Source organism: Myripristis murdjan, unplaced genomic scaffold (assembly GCF_902150065.1).
Source record: "Myripristis murdjan unplaced genomic scaffold, fMyrMur1.1, whole genome shotgun sequence".
Lineage (NCBI taxonomy): Eukaryota > Metazoa > Chordata > Actinopteri > Holocentriformes > Holocentridae > Myripristis > Myripristis murdjan.
In genome coordinates, this window is record NW_021941834.1 from 19,805 (window position 1) to 33,061 (window position 13,257).

Sequence of the window (13,257 nt, forward strand, 5' to 3'; positions counted from 1 at the left end):
GCTCGGGGAAACACAACTCTTTATTCAAGCAAAAACAAAGCACACCATCACCCGTTTGAATACTGAACAGAAATATTTTCCATGAACAAACACAGGATTAGGCCACGCCTGCACAGCCCAGCCCCCTCTCTGATTGGCTGACAGCTAAATAACAGCGTTAGCATGTTTCTGCACATGCTAGCAGGGTCACATGCTCGGTGGAAGGTAGTGAGTGGCTGAGTGGTGAGGGGGCGGGGCTGTGATGTAACCAACCATGTGGGTGGGGTTAGTGGCGGGCTGGTAGACCCGTGGGTGGGTCCCGTGGGCAGGGCCTCCTGGTGGGAACGCAGGGGGGAGGGGGGCAGGGGGGAGGTAAGTGTGGTAGGAGGAGTGGGGGTGAGGAGGAGGAGGAGGAAGAGGAAGAGGAGAGGGGGCAGGGGGGAGGGGCTGCTCCGGGTAGAGGAGTGGCGGGGGGGCGGAGCCTGTAGGCACACGACTGATGGAGGAGGAGGTGGGGGAGGAGACTTCCAGGGAGAGGGCGGGGCCTAAAGAGAGGAGGAAGAGAGAAGATGACATTTAAAGGCAGAATGAGCAGGATGTTCCTAAAAAACAAAACCTGTGTGTGTGTGTGTGTGTGTGTGTGTGTGTGTGTGTGTGTGTGTTGCTGACCAATCATAAGTCCCAACCCCCAAATGTAAACCAGCCAATCACAGCTTAGTAAATGTTTCCTTCAGACAAACAAAGTCTCCCCTTTGGTTTTAAGGAGCAACAGGAAGCTGTTCTGCTGCAAAGGACCAGCTCCATATTAAAGCCTCTGGGTTCAGGATGGAGCTCAGAGAAGCTCCTGCAGGTGGACCAGGACTTTAGTCTCTATGGTGTAGGGTCTGCCCGTAACCTAGCTTCAATATTACCTTGCTCAGCACTTTGCATGCTAGCAGACTAGATCAGACCGGAGCACATTAGGATAAGGCGTCATCACCGTGCAGAAACCCTGTGGGCTGCATTCATTTACAGCAGCACACGGACTGTGTTTTTTAACTTGTAGCGTTGAGGAGGGAAAAGAGTTTCTGGTCCAAGTTCTAACTTCATGGAGGAAAGAAAATGTGAATGCACGTTTAGAGGAAATCAGAGAGGAGCATTTCAAATCAGGTTTTACCAGAGACTTTTATGACGCTGTTTATCCACCTACCTATTACCTACAGATAATAATTCATTAAACACACTCACTGACCACTTCATTAGACACCGTGCAATGTAATGCACACCAGTAACAGGCCTACCATGAATTCTACTTTAATAAATGTATTACTTTGTAAAAGCTGACACTGTCAGAGAGACTTCTTTATGTTTACTGAGATGATAGTGGGTGTTGTGGTTGGTGTGCAGAGCAGGATATTGAGGGTTGTTCAGAGTATTTTGACCCTCTGATACATGTAAGTGGGGTTGACAAAATATCAGACACCTCAATATGATGCTCCTCACACCAACACCCACTACCACCTCAATAATAACCATAAAGAAGAATCATCTGCTTTCTTACAGTCAACAACATTTTAAAGTAATAGGTTTAGTCTAATGAAGTGGCCAGGAGTGTACACGCCATATTCATGTGAACACAAGTAAGACAAATGCTTCATGTCTGAGTTTCAAAATGGCCCACGGAACTAGACAGATTTGTAACATTATTTTTTAACTAATGCGTATTATGTCTTACTGTTTTTTTTACAAATGGCAAAAGAAGGTGGATGCAGTATGGTGTGGGACTACGTCACCAAGGATGTCACTGGTGAAGCAGTCTGTAATATTTGTGCAGCTTCTGTAAGCCAGGGATCAAGCAAGCAGAAAGCAAAAAACACAACCAACCTATGGCAGCACCTTAAAGCTGAACATGATGACATGATGATACTGCCTTTTGCACATCATATTCTTGATTTGTTTTATGTTCAAATTGTTCATATGCTGCTTGTTCCACACAATTTCTGATAATAAAAGTATTTGAAAATAGTAAAATGTTCTCCCTTCAATTAATATCTTTGTAACAAGTGTTTTGAATATATTTAAGCCATCCAAAGCAGGTATTTTGTCTTTTGTTTAATAGAAAAATGTAAAAATTTAATTGGCTGATGTATCAGTTATCGGATTTTTTTTATTCCCTAATATCGGAATCGTCTTAATGTTACGGCTGATTGGTTAATATATACTTATTTTTACCAAACAAAAATAATCATACTGTCCCCAGTTTAACCCCTGAGAGGCTGGACACTGTCACTGTCCGGCTAAAACGTCTCATTTCCAGTCTGAAGTTTCCAGGAAGCAGAAAACAGCTGCTTGTAGCTCCACTGTTCACTGGCTTTGCTCGAAAACTAAGAAATCCTTCAAATGAAGCCTGAAAATCACAGAACTGAGACTGCAGATCTCTACATGACAGCCATGAGCTCGTCACCTGAGGTGCTGCTGCCGGACATCACAGGAAACATTTTGGTGGAAGAAAAAAACAAACGTCAGAAATTTTAGCTTGGGATTTTTGTTTTGGTTTTATTCTGCTGAGTCAGCGTGTGATCTACTGACCGCTGCCGTGTCCGTCCGTCTGTCCGTCTGCTGGCCTGGTGGATTCTGGGTAGGAAGGGGGGGTGTGGTGGGAGCCGGGGCCTCGGCCTGCCTCGGGGTAAGACTGGGGAGGGGCGCCTGGGGGGGGGGGGGGGGGGGACAGACTGATTAAAGGTTCACTGCATCAAACTGCAGAGCCTATTACACATCATATTATACAAAACATCTTGAAATTATACTGTTATTTTATAAATACATTCTGGAAAGAACTTTTAAAACTGGCAAAAAAGAGATAGTTTCAGTTTCACCCAGTCACCATCCAAGCAGTGGATCATCTGTATTTTAAACTTAATTATCTTACGTATTCATATCTTGTTTGTTAGATATAATCATGTTAAAAGAATGACTAAAATAAAGATCTGTCTGTTAGCAGTCTTACCGTGGAGCGATGCATCCTGGGTGGGGGGGGCGTGGTAGTGGGGGTAGGCCTGGTAGGTGTAGGGCGCCTCAGGTGAGGGGGGTGCGTAGGCCAGCTGCCAGCAGTTCTGGTGGCACCACTGTGTTTTGGGGAGGGGGAGAGGGGGTAAGTTATTTACAAAGATTTCTGCAATTCTGTTTTCACTTTGTCATTACAGGATATCTGAGTGCAGATTAATGAGAGAAAAGATGAATTTAAACGATTGCAGCATCAGGCTGAAACATGACAAAAGTGACCAAAGTGAAGCGGATCTGAATACTTTCTGAAAGCTCTGTACGGTCAGAGAGCTGACAGCGGTGGGGTTAGGGTTAGCACTAGCAGGGTTAGGGTTAGGGTTAGGGTTAGCACTAGCAGGGTTACAGTACTCAGCAGTGCGAGCACACAGCGCACAAAGAGGAGCTGAGTCTGCAGTCTTCAGCCTCGTCCCGCCTCCCACCGGCTGCAGGGGCGGGAGGCGTGGCGTTTGAGGCCGAGGGCCGCCAACATCAACCGGCTGGAGGTTTGACCTCGCTCAGGGCGGGGCCACAGAAGGACGGCGACTCGGAACCATCCAAACAGGACGAAGCGCCGAGGAGCTCAAACCTGCGGGAGTGGCGTGTCGACACGTTGTGCTGTACATGTTTACATCGCCTCTAGGCAGCTGGACATGAACAATGTGAGCGGAGAGCAGCATCTGCACGTGTGATCTCAACTGAATTTTCTATTTTGGAAATTTCCAGGTGTATTCCCTGACTGGGAAGCTCGTCAGCGTGCAGGTGTCGCAGGATGTGTGTGGGAACCGTGAACAACAGCAACAACAGAAACAGGACGAGCCTCGGACTGACCTGCACTCCTAAGTTGAAGTAGTACTGGAGAACTCTGCAGTCTGGAGACACACACACACACACACACACACACACACACACACACACACACACACACACACACACACACATCAGTCACCATGTCCTCACAGGCACACACACCTTCATAACAAATAACTTTTCCCACTGAAGAAATGATTGAGATCTGCTGGTTCAAGGGCCAGCGTGGGTTAATCCATATTGCTGCATTAGATTCCTTCATAACAAATAAAACATAACTATGAGGTAAAAGGTATAATATTGCTCATTCTGATTGAAAACTACAAATTCCACTTCATGTTGATTTAAACGTTCATCACACCTTCAGTCTCAAAGGGCTTTACAGAGCCCAGGATGAACAAATATAAATACATTTATATCAGCAACAGGAAGTGACCTCTGACCTCCGGGTAAGTCGCTGCCGTTGGGGTGGTAGGAGTAAGAGGGCGGAGCCACCACGGTGCACAGAGGCTCGCCCAACTCATTAACCAACCAGGGAGGCGTGGCTGGCATCGCCATGGCAACTAACCAGAGGAGACACAGCTGTGTTCAAGTGTCATCACATCTGTGTGTGTGTGTGTGTGTGTGTGTGTGTACCTGTGCGTGGCTGGCTGTGTGTGTGTGTGTGTGTGTGTGTGTGTGTGTGTGTGTGTGTACCGGTGCGTGGCTGGTTGTGTGCTGGCACTGGGAGGTGTGAGGCCAGAGGAGTGTGAGATGAGGAGGAGGAGGGTGAGAAGGAGGAAGAGGAGGGACAAGGGCTGATGATGGCTGACGGCTTGACCACCTGAGACACACACACACACACACACACACACACACACACACGGAGGACTGGTCAGGTCACAAGCATCACATGACGTCGAGCCCCTGTAAGACAGACGCAGCCAGCTCGTGTCTGTCTGGTCACATCAGGGCCAGGAACCCACCAAGATCCACCAGGACCTGACCAGAACCCACCAAGACCCACCAGAACCCGAGCAGAACCCATCAAGACCCACCAGAACCCACCAAAACCCACCAGAACCCGAGCAGAACCCATCAAGACCCACCAGAACCCACCAGAACCCGAGCAGAACCCACCAGAACCTGACCAGAACCCACCAGAACCCACCAAGACCCACCAGAACCCGAGAAGAACCCACCAGAACCTGACCAGAACCCACCAGAACCCACCAAGACCCACCAGAACCCGAGCAGAACCCACCAGAACCCGAGCAGAACCCGAGAAGAACCCACCAAGATCCACCAGGACCTGACCAGAACCCACCAGAACCCACCAAGACCCACCAGAACTCACCAGAACCCGAGAAGAACCCACCAAGACCCACCAGAACCCGAGCAGAACCAACCACAACCGGCAATTAATTGGGGAAATACCATAAATCAACTTTTGATGATATTCTAATTTATTGCGATGCACTGTGTGTGTGTGTGTGTGTGTGTGTGTGTGTGTGTGTGTGTGTGTGTGTGTGTGTGTGTGTGTGTACCTTCTGGCCGTCTGTTGGTGACTCAGCAGCACCACCTTCCTCAACAGCCTGGAAAAAACAAAAACCAAACTTTTTTTTTTTTTTTACCCCCTTTGGCCCCCACAGTTCTGCTCACATCAAACAGAACACACACACACACACACACACACACACACACACACACACACACATACGGTAGATCCACCCCTGCAAAAAGCTACACCAGTCTGAGTTCAAATAACTGCATTTCTATAGACAATTTTATGAGCCGTTTCCGCTCTACATCCTAAACTCCTCCCATCGATGCAATCCATTTCTGTTTTGGCGTGCTGGTTTGTTTTTATCCACAGACATACATAGGTTTTTAGCTAGCTAGCTCTGTCCTGCCGACAAAAGGAAATTAAAGATTTATACTGATAAACACAACAAATACTGTGTGCATTGTAGTTTTTAATATTATATATGAATATTTTTATAGTGATGTAATTATGTGGGCTGCTTCTGTATTTTACGGTTTAATACCTGTTAGGATTAAACACGTTCGCTTTCCTGTTGAAGCCATTTGTTTAGTTTCCTCAGAGCAATTCATTCATCCAGTGTTATTAATGTACAGCATGAGCTTACTATGAATGATGAACTGTGTTAAAAGAAACTGTTACACTAAGGAACATAAGGCCTAGCATTCATGATCGCAGTTCAGTGCAATAATGAAATGAGATTACATTTTTACATTTACATCAACTTTTATTTTCACACAAACAGTCAAGGTGGTTGAACCGTGTTCCCATTGTAAGGACATAATTATCAAAACTGAAACCTCACGAGCAGCGAGCTACATGTCCAGACGAAGCTGCGTTAGCATGGAAGTTTGTTTACACCGGCATACGCTGCGCAAACCACTTCCGGCGGAAATGAAGTGCATTTTTGTAGGGTAATGGCGCCCCCCGGGATTTGGCGCGTAAACTTGTCTATACTATAATGCAGATATATAGATCTATATAATACAGAATCAGTCTACAGATATATAGATGTATACATATAGATATCTCATATGAGCATCTCTCAGGAAACCTCTGCTTTTACCTGGGTTTACTGTCCCTTTAATGCTGACTCGGAACACTGACAACATCTTAGTGTGTGTGTGTGTGTGTGTGTGTGTGTGTGTGTGTGTTACCAGACTGGTGACAGGCTCTGCAGCAGTGGACACCACAGGACTCTGGAAACCTGGATCTGAAACACATTTCACAGTTTAGCTGTTTGGCTGCAGCAGATCTATACGGACGTTCCCAAAAAAAACATCCCAAAACAAGTGAAACTGCACTGGGAACAGGGGGATTATCTCAGATTATTGCATTATCTCAGATTATGTATTGTGGTGTGTTGGAAGGAAGAAAACCAAGATTTGAAGCCTCATGTGGAGGACTTTATTGGGCTGATGGAAAACTGGAGTGAAGAAAGTGTGAAGGCTCTGAAAGTTCATGTTCATATCGTAGTGGAATGAATGGAGGAAAGGGAGGAGGAGTGATGTGGCAGCTCTGAAAGCCCACTGCTCGCTCTGGGACGAGAGCAGAGGAACGTGAAGGAGAAAATATTTCATCAGTACGTGGAAGTTTGCTACAGATGTTTTCAGCTGTAATTTCTTAGTTTAATTTAATTTCCAAAGGAAAAAAAGTTCCTCTTACTCTGGTCCTCCACTGTGCTGGTGGGGGGGAGGGGCCCGGGACCTCGCTGGACCCAATAGGAGGAGGCAGGGGGAGGAGGCGGAGGGGCTCCCAGCTTGGGAGGAGGAGCCACAGCCTGGCCCTGGGGGGAGGGGAGAGGAGGTTACTGACATTAAAGTTATATTATCACAACAAAGTCCACCGTTCTGTTCACTGTCGTTTGTTCATGACTTTTCTCTTGTCAAATCATTTTATTTTTTATTATTAAACATTTATTCTGATTTAAAGTTTCATTTTGCACTGAAAACTGTTAATATATTGCTTGTTTAAAAAAATACAGATGCTTTCCCTGTTGTGATGTACCTGTGTGTGTGTGTGTGTGTGTGTGTGTGTGTGTGTGTACCTGCTGGCCGTCTGTTGGTGACTCAGCAGCACCACCTTCCTCAACAGCCTGGAAAAAACAAAAACAAAACTTTTTTTTTTTTTTTTTACCCCCTTTGGCCCCCACAGTTCTGCTCACATCAAACAGAACACACACACACACACACACACACACACACACACACATACGGTAGATCCACCCCTGCAAAAAGCTACACCAGTCTGAGTTCAAATAACTGCATTTCTATACTATAATGCAGATATATAGATCTATATAATACAGAATCAGTCTACAGATATATAGATGTATACATATAGATATCTGGTTTCACATCACAGTATTGATAAGTTATTGATATATTGGCAGATGCCTGTCCTAATTTCGTTGTTGGTATGTGCTGCTCCTGATGGAGCTGCTGTGAGCATCTCTCAGGAAACCTCTGCTTTTACCTGGGTTTACTGTCCCTTTAATGCTGACTCGGAACACTGACAACATCTTAGTGTGTGTGTGTGTGTGTGTGTGTGTGTGTGTGTGTGTGTGTTACCAGACTGGTGACAGGCTCTGCAGCAGTGGACACCACAGGACTCTGGAAACCTGGATCTGAAACACATTTCACAGTTTAGCTGTTTGGCTGCAGCAGATCTATACGGACGTTCCCAAAAAAAACATCCCAAAACAAGTGAAACTGCACTGGGAACAGGTGGGATTATCTCAGATTATTGCATTATCTCAGATTATGTATTGTGGTGTGTTGGAAGGAAGAAAACCAAGATTTGAAGCCTCATGTGGAGGACTTTATTGGGCTGATGGAAAACTGGAGTGAAGAAAGTGTGAAGGCTCTGAAAGTTCATGTTCATATCGTAGTGGAATGAATGGAGGAAAGGGAGGAGGAGTGATGTGGCAGCTCTGAAAGCCCACTGCTCGCTCTGGGACGAGAGCAGAGGAACGTGAAGGAGAAAATATTTCATCAGTACGTGGAAGTTTGCTACAGATGTTTTCAGCTGTAATTTCTTAGTTTAATTTAATTTCCAAAGGAAAAAAAGTTCCTCTTACTCTGGTCCTCCACTGTGCTGGTGGGGGGGAGGGGCCCGGGACCTCGCTGGACCCAATAGGAGGAGGCAGGGGGAGGAGGCGGAGGGGCTCCCAGCTTGGGAGGAGGAGCCACAGCCTGGCCCTGGGGGGAGGGGAGAGGAGGTTACTGACATTAAAGTTATATTATCACAACAAAGTCCACCGTTCTGTTCACTGTCGTTTGTTCATGACTTTTCTCTTGTCAAATCATTTTATTTTTTATTATTAAACATTTATTCTGATTTAAAGTTTCATTTTGCACTGAAAACTGTTAATATATTTCTTGTTTAAAAAAATACAGATGCTTTCCCTAACATGATGAATAATTGTGATGAATAATCATGATTACAATATTGATCAAAATAATCGTGATTATGATTTTGGCCATAAACATGCAGCCCTACCTGGGGTCCAAGTTGATTTGGTGTATTAAACGCCCAGGCGATTAATTGGGGAAATACCATAAATCAACTTTTTGATGATATTCTAATTTATTGCGATGCACTGTGTGTGTGTGTGTGTGTGTGTGTGTGTGTGTGTGTGTGTACCTGCTGGCCGTCTGTTGGTGACTCAGCAGCACCACCTTCCTCAACAGCCTGGAAAAAACAAAACAAAACTTTTTTTTTTTTTTTTTTTACCCCCTTTGGCCCCCACAGTTCTGCTCACATCAAACAGAACACACACACACACACACACACACACACACACACACACACATACGGTAGATCCACCCTGCAAAAAGCTACACCAGTCTGAGTTCAAATAACTGCATTTCTATACTATAATGCAGATATATAGATCTATATAATACAGAATCAGTCTACAGATATATAGATGTATACATATAGATATCTGGTTTCACATCACAGTATTGATAAGTTATTGATATATTGGCAGATGCCTGTCCTAATTTCGTTGTTGGTATGTGCTGCTCCTGATGGAGCTGCTGTGAGCATCTCTCAGGAAACCTCTGCTTTTACCTGGGTTTACTGTCCCTTTAATGCTGACTCGGAACACTGACAACATCTTAGTGTGTGTGTGTGTGTGTGTGTGTGTGTGTGTGTGTTACCAGACTGGTGACAGGCTCTGCAGCAGTGGACACCACAGGACTCTGGAAACCTGGATCTGAAACACATTTCACAGTTTAGCTGTTTGGCTGCAGCAGATCTATACGGACGTTCCCAAAAAAAACATCCCAAAACAAGTGAAACTGCACTGGGAACAGGGGGATTATCTCAGATTATTGCATTATCTCAGATTATGTATTGTGGTGTGTTGGAAGGAAGAAAACCAAGATTGAAGCCTCATGTGGAGGACTTTATTGGGCTGATGGAAAACTGGAGTGAAGAAAGTGTGAAGGCTCTGAAAGTTCATGTTCATATCGTAGTGGAATGAATGGAGGAAAGGGAGGAGGAGTGATGTGGCAGCTCTGAAAGCCCACTGCTCGCTCTGGGACGAGAGCAGAGGAACGTGAAGGAGAAAATATTTCATCAGTACGTGGAAGTTTGCTACAGATGTTTTCAGCTGTAATTTCTTAGTTTAATTTAATTTCCAAAGGAAAAAAAGTTCCTCTTACTCTGGTCCTCCACTGTGCTGGTGGGGGGGAGGGGCCCGGGACCTCGCTGGACCCAATAGGAGGAGGCAGGGGGAGGAGGCGGAGGGGCTCCCAGCTTGGGAGGAGGAGCCACAGCCTGGCCCTGGGGGGAGGGGAGAGGAGGTTACTGACATTAAAGTTATATTATCACAACAAAGTCCACCGTTCTGTTCACTGTCGTTTGTTCATGACTTTTCTCTTGTCAAATCATTTTATTTTTTATTATTAAACATTTATTCTGATTTAAAGTTTCATTTTGCACTGAAAACTGTTAATATATTGTTTGTTTAAAAAAATACAGATGCTTTCCCTGTTGTGATGTACCTGTGTGTGTGTGTGTGTGTGTGTGTGTGTGTGTGTACCTGCTGGCCGTCTGTTGGTGACTCAGCAGCACCACCTTCCTCAACAGCCTGGAAAAAACAAAAACAAAACTTTTTTTTTTTTACCCCCTTTGGCCCCCCACAGTTCTGCTCACATCAAACAGAACACACACACACACACACACACACACACACATACGGTAGATCCACCCCTGCAAAAAGCTACACCAGTCTGAGTTCAAATAACTGCATTTCTATACTATAATGCAGATATATAGATCTATATAATACAGAATCAGTCTACAGATATATAGATGTATACATATAGATATCTGGTTTCACATCACAGTATTGATAAGTTATTGATATATTGGCAGATGCCTGTCCTAATTTCGTTGTTGGTATGTGCTGCTCCTGATGGAGCTGCTGTGAGCATCTCTCAGGAAACCTCTGCTTTTACCTGGGTTTACTGTCCCTTTAATGCTGACTCGGAACACTGACAACATCTTAGTGTGTGTGTGTGTGTGTGTGTGTGTGTGTGTGTGTGTGTGTTACCAGACTGGTGACAGGCTCTGCAGCAGTGGACACCACAGGACTCTGGAAACCTGGATCTGAAACACATTTCACAGTTTAGCTGTTTGGCTGCAGCAGATCTATACGGACGTTCCCAAAAAAAACCATCCCAAAACAAGTGAAACTGCACTGGGAACAGGTGGGATTATCTCAGATTATTGCATTATCTCAGATTATGTATTGTGGTGTGTTGGAAGGAAGAAAACCAAGATTTGAAGCCTCATGTGGAGGACTTTATTGGGCTGATGGAAAACTGGAGTGAAGAAAGTGTGAAGGCTCTGAAAGTTCATGTTCATATCGTAGTGGAATGAATGGAGGAAAGGGAGGAGGAGTGATGTGGCAGCTCTGAAAGCCCACTGCTCGCTCTGGGACGAGAGCAGAGGAACGTGAAGGAGAAAATATTTCATCAGTACGTGGAAGTTTGCTACAGATGTTTTCAGCTGTAATTTCTTAGTTTAATTTAATTTCCAAAGGAAAAAAAGTTCCTCTTACTCTGGTCCTCCACTGTGCTGGCGTCCTCCTGGTCCTCCTCTGATGATGTCACAGGGGGCTTCCGAGGTGGAGGGGTGGGGGGGAGGGGCCCGGGACCTCGCTGGACCCAGCTTGGGTCGTAGGTCATGGCTCCCGCTGACGAGGGGGGCGGCGGTTGGGTGTGACCGGCCCGCTTGAAGCGGGGGGGCAGGGCGGCGCGGACGTAAGATGAGGGCAGGGGCAACAGCCCCCCGCCGCCTTGAGCCTTCCTGAAGTAACAGTGGCGATGACGACGCTGGCCATGAGACTCCCAGTCTGAACCAACACACAGACAATCTCACCTGAGCAACTTCACCTGAGCAACTTCACCTGAGCAACTTCACCTGAGCAGCCTCACCTGGGCAGCCTCACCTGGGCAGCCTCACCTGAGCAGCCTTACCTGACCAACTTCACCTGAGCAGTCTCACCTGAGCAGCCTCACCTGAGCAGCCTCACCTGGGCAGCTTCACCTGAGCAGCCTCACCTGAGCAGCTTCACCTGACCAACTTCACCTGAGCAGCCTCACCTGAGCAGCCTCACCTGAGCAACTTCACCTGAGCAGCCTCACCTGAGCAACTTCACCTGAGCAGCTTCACCTGAGCAGCTTCACCTGAGCAGCTTCACCTGACCAGTTTCACCTGACCAGCTTCACCTGACCAGCCTCACCTGACCAGTTTCACCTGAGCAGCTTCACCTGACCAGCCTCACCTGAGCGGCCTCACCTGAAGGTGAGGTTCTAAGCGGGTCACAGAAACTTGACATAATATTTTACATGAAGCCATCAGAGCAGCTGAGCTACACACCCAGATCACCCTTCCGTCTCAGAGCAGGGATGTTAGGCTCCGGAACCGGATTCACCGGGTTCACCGGCTTCACGTTGGTGAGAGGAACAAAATGTCTGAGAGAGAGAGAGAGAGAGAGAGAGAGAGAGAGAGAGAGAGAGAGACAGAGAGAGAGAGAGAGAGAGAGAGAGACAGAGAGAGAGACAGAGAGATAATTTTGAATTTAACAGACCTTTATTTTAAGTTGATTCTGTTTTCATAGGTTTTTCTGTTTTCAGCGGTCACAAAGCAAATTCATACAAAATACATAAAAAAAACAAAAACCAGGACAGGAAAGTCCTTTTAAAAGTTCAACTGCAGAGAGTTCTCTGTGACTGAGCACAGGACGTCCTGCACACCCCACATGTCCACAAACACTGAAGTCCTATTGGTCAGCTTGTAGAAAGCAAACTCCACCCTGAGTCGAGCCGCCAGCAGCCCGCTCAGCATCAGCACCGCGTCCTGCGACCCCTCACCCCGCACCGGTTCCCTCTCGTTTTCCACATGGCTAATTTAGCCAGCCCTGAAACAAAGTTCAATAATACGTGTACATTTTTTTTCTTTGCAGAGTAGCGTGGACCATAGATGAAAATACAAGCAGAAAAATTTTCCCCCAGACCCTGAAACCACGACTGCAGTAGGCTAAACAGTCTGGCTAGCCGGGAACATTGGAGGAACAGATGTTGTACAGTTTCTGTCTGTGAACAGAAAGGACAGCCGTCCCCTGTGCCAGGATCAAGGTGTGCCAGATACCTGTTTGTAGCTATGGCCCCGTGTACAATCCTCCACTGGAGGTCACCCGTCCGTTTTTCAACGGGGGGTTTGTACAGGGACCGCCAACAGCCCCTCGGGGACGATCCCCTGCCAAAAAACTCTGTCCACCTCGACGCCTTCACCCCTGCCAGAGAGCGTAAGTTTAACACCTTCACACTGATGTGATAGGCTGTTTTTTTTTCCCAGAGTCTCAAGTTCTCCCAATTCTGGGGTCTTAAGACACAGCAAAATGTCCTCCT

General features: G+C 46.4%; 1 protein-coding gene across 8 annotated transcripts; it reads right to left on the reverse strand.

Annotated features, from left to right (window-relative positions):
- On the reverse strand, positions 1-12,458 carry LOC115356831 (extensin-like). Of its 8 annotated transcripts, XM_030048094.1 has the most exons (19): positions 12,227-12,445; positions 11,406-11,699; positions 10,896-10,951; positions 10,383-10,430; positions 10,003-10,123; positions 9,496-9,551; positions 8,975-9,022; positions 8,409-8,529; positions 7,900-7,955; positions 7,377-7,424; positions 6,995-7,115; positions 6,487-6,542; positions 5,334-5,381; positions 4,504-4,630; positions 4,251-4,370; positions 3,829-3,869; positions 2,966-3,083; positions 2,548-2,664; positions 47-524 (listed from the first exon to the last, which is right to left on the reverse strand). In XM_030048094.1, exons 2-19 carry the CDS (start codon positions 11,530-11,532, stop codon positions 187-189), a joined length of 1,767 nt encoding a protein of 588 aa, XP_029903954.1. In that variant the 5' UTR covers positions 11,533-11,699; positions 12,227-12,445; the 3' UTR covers positions 47-186. The 8 variants fall into 8 exon arrangements, with proteins under 8 accessions (XP_029903961.1, XP_029903954.1, XP_029903957.1 ...); XM_030048097.1 differs by lacking the exon at positions 8,975-9,022 and having other exon boundaries at positions 12,227-12,455; XM_030048098.1 differs by lacking the exon at positions 7,377-7,424 and having other exon boundaries at positions 12,227-12,455.
- Positions 12,459-13,257: the final 799 nt, after the last annotated feature.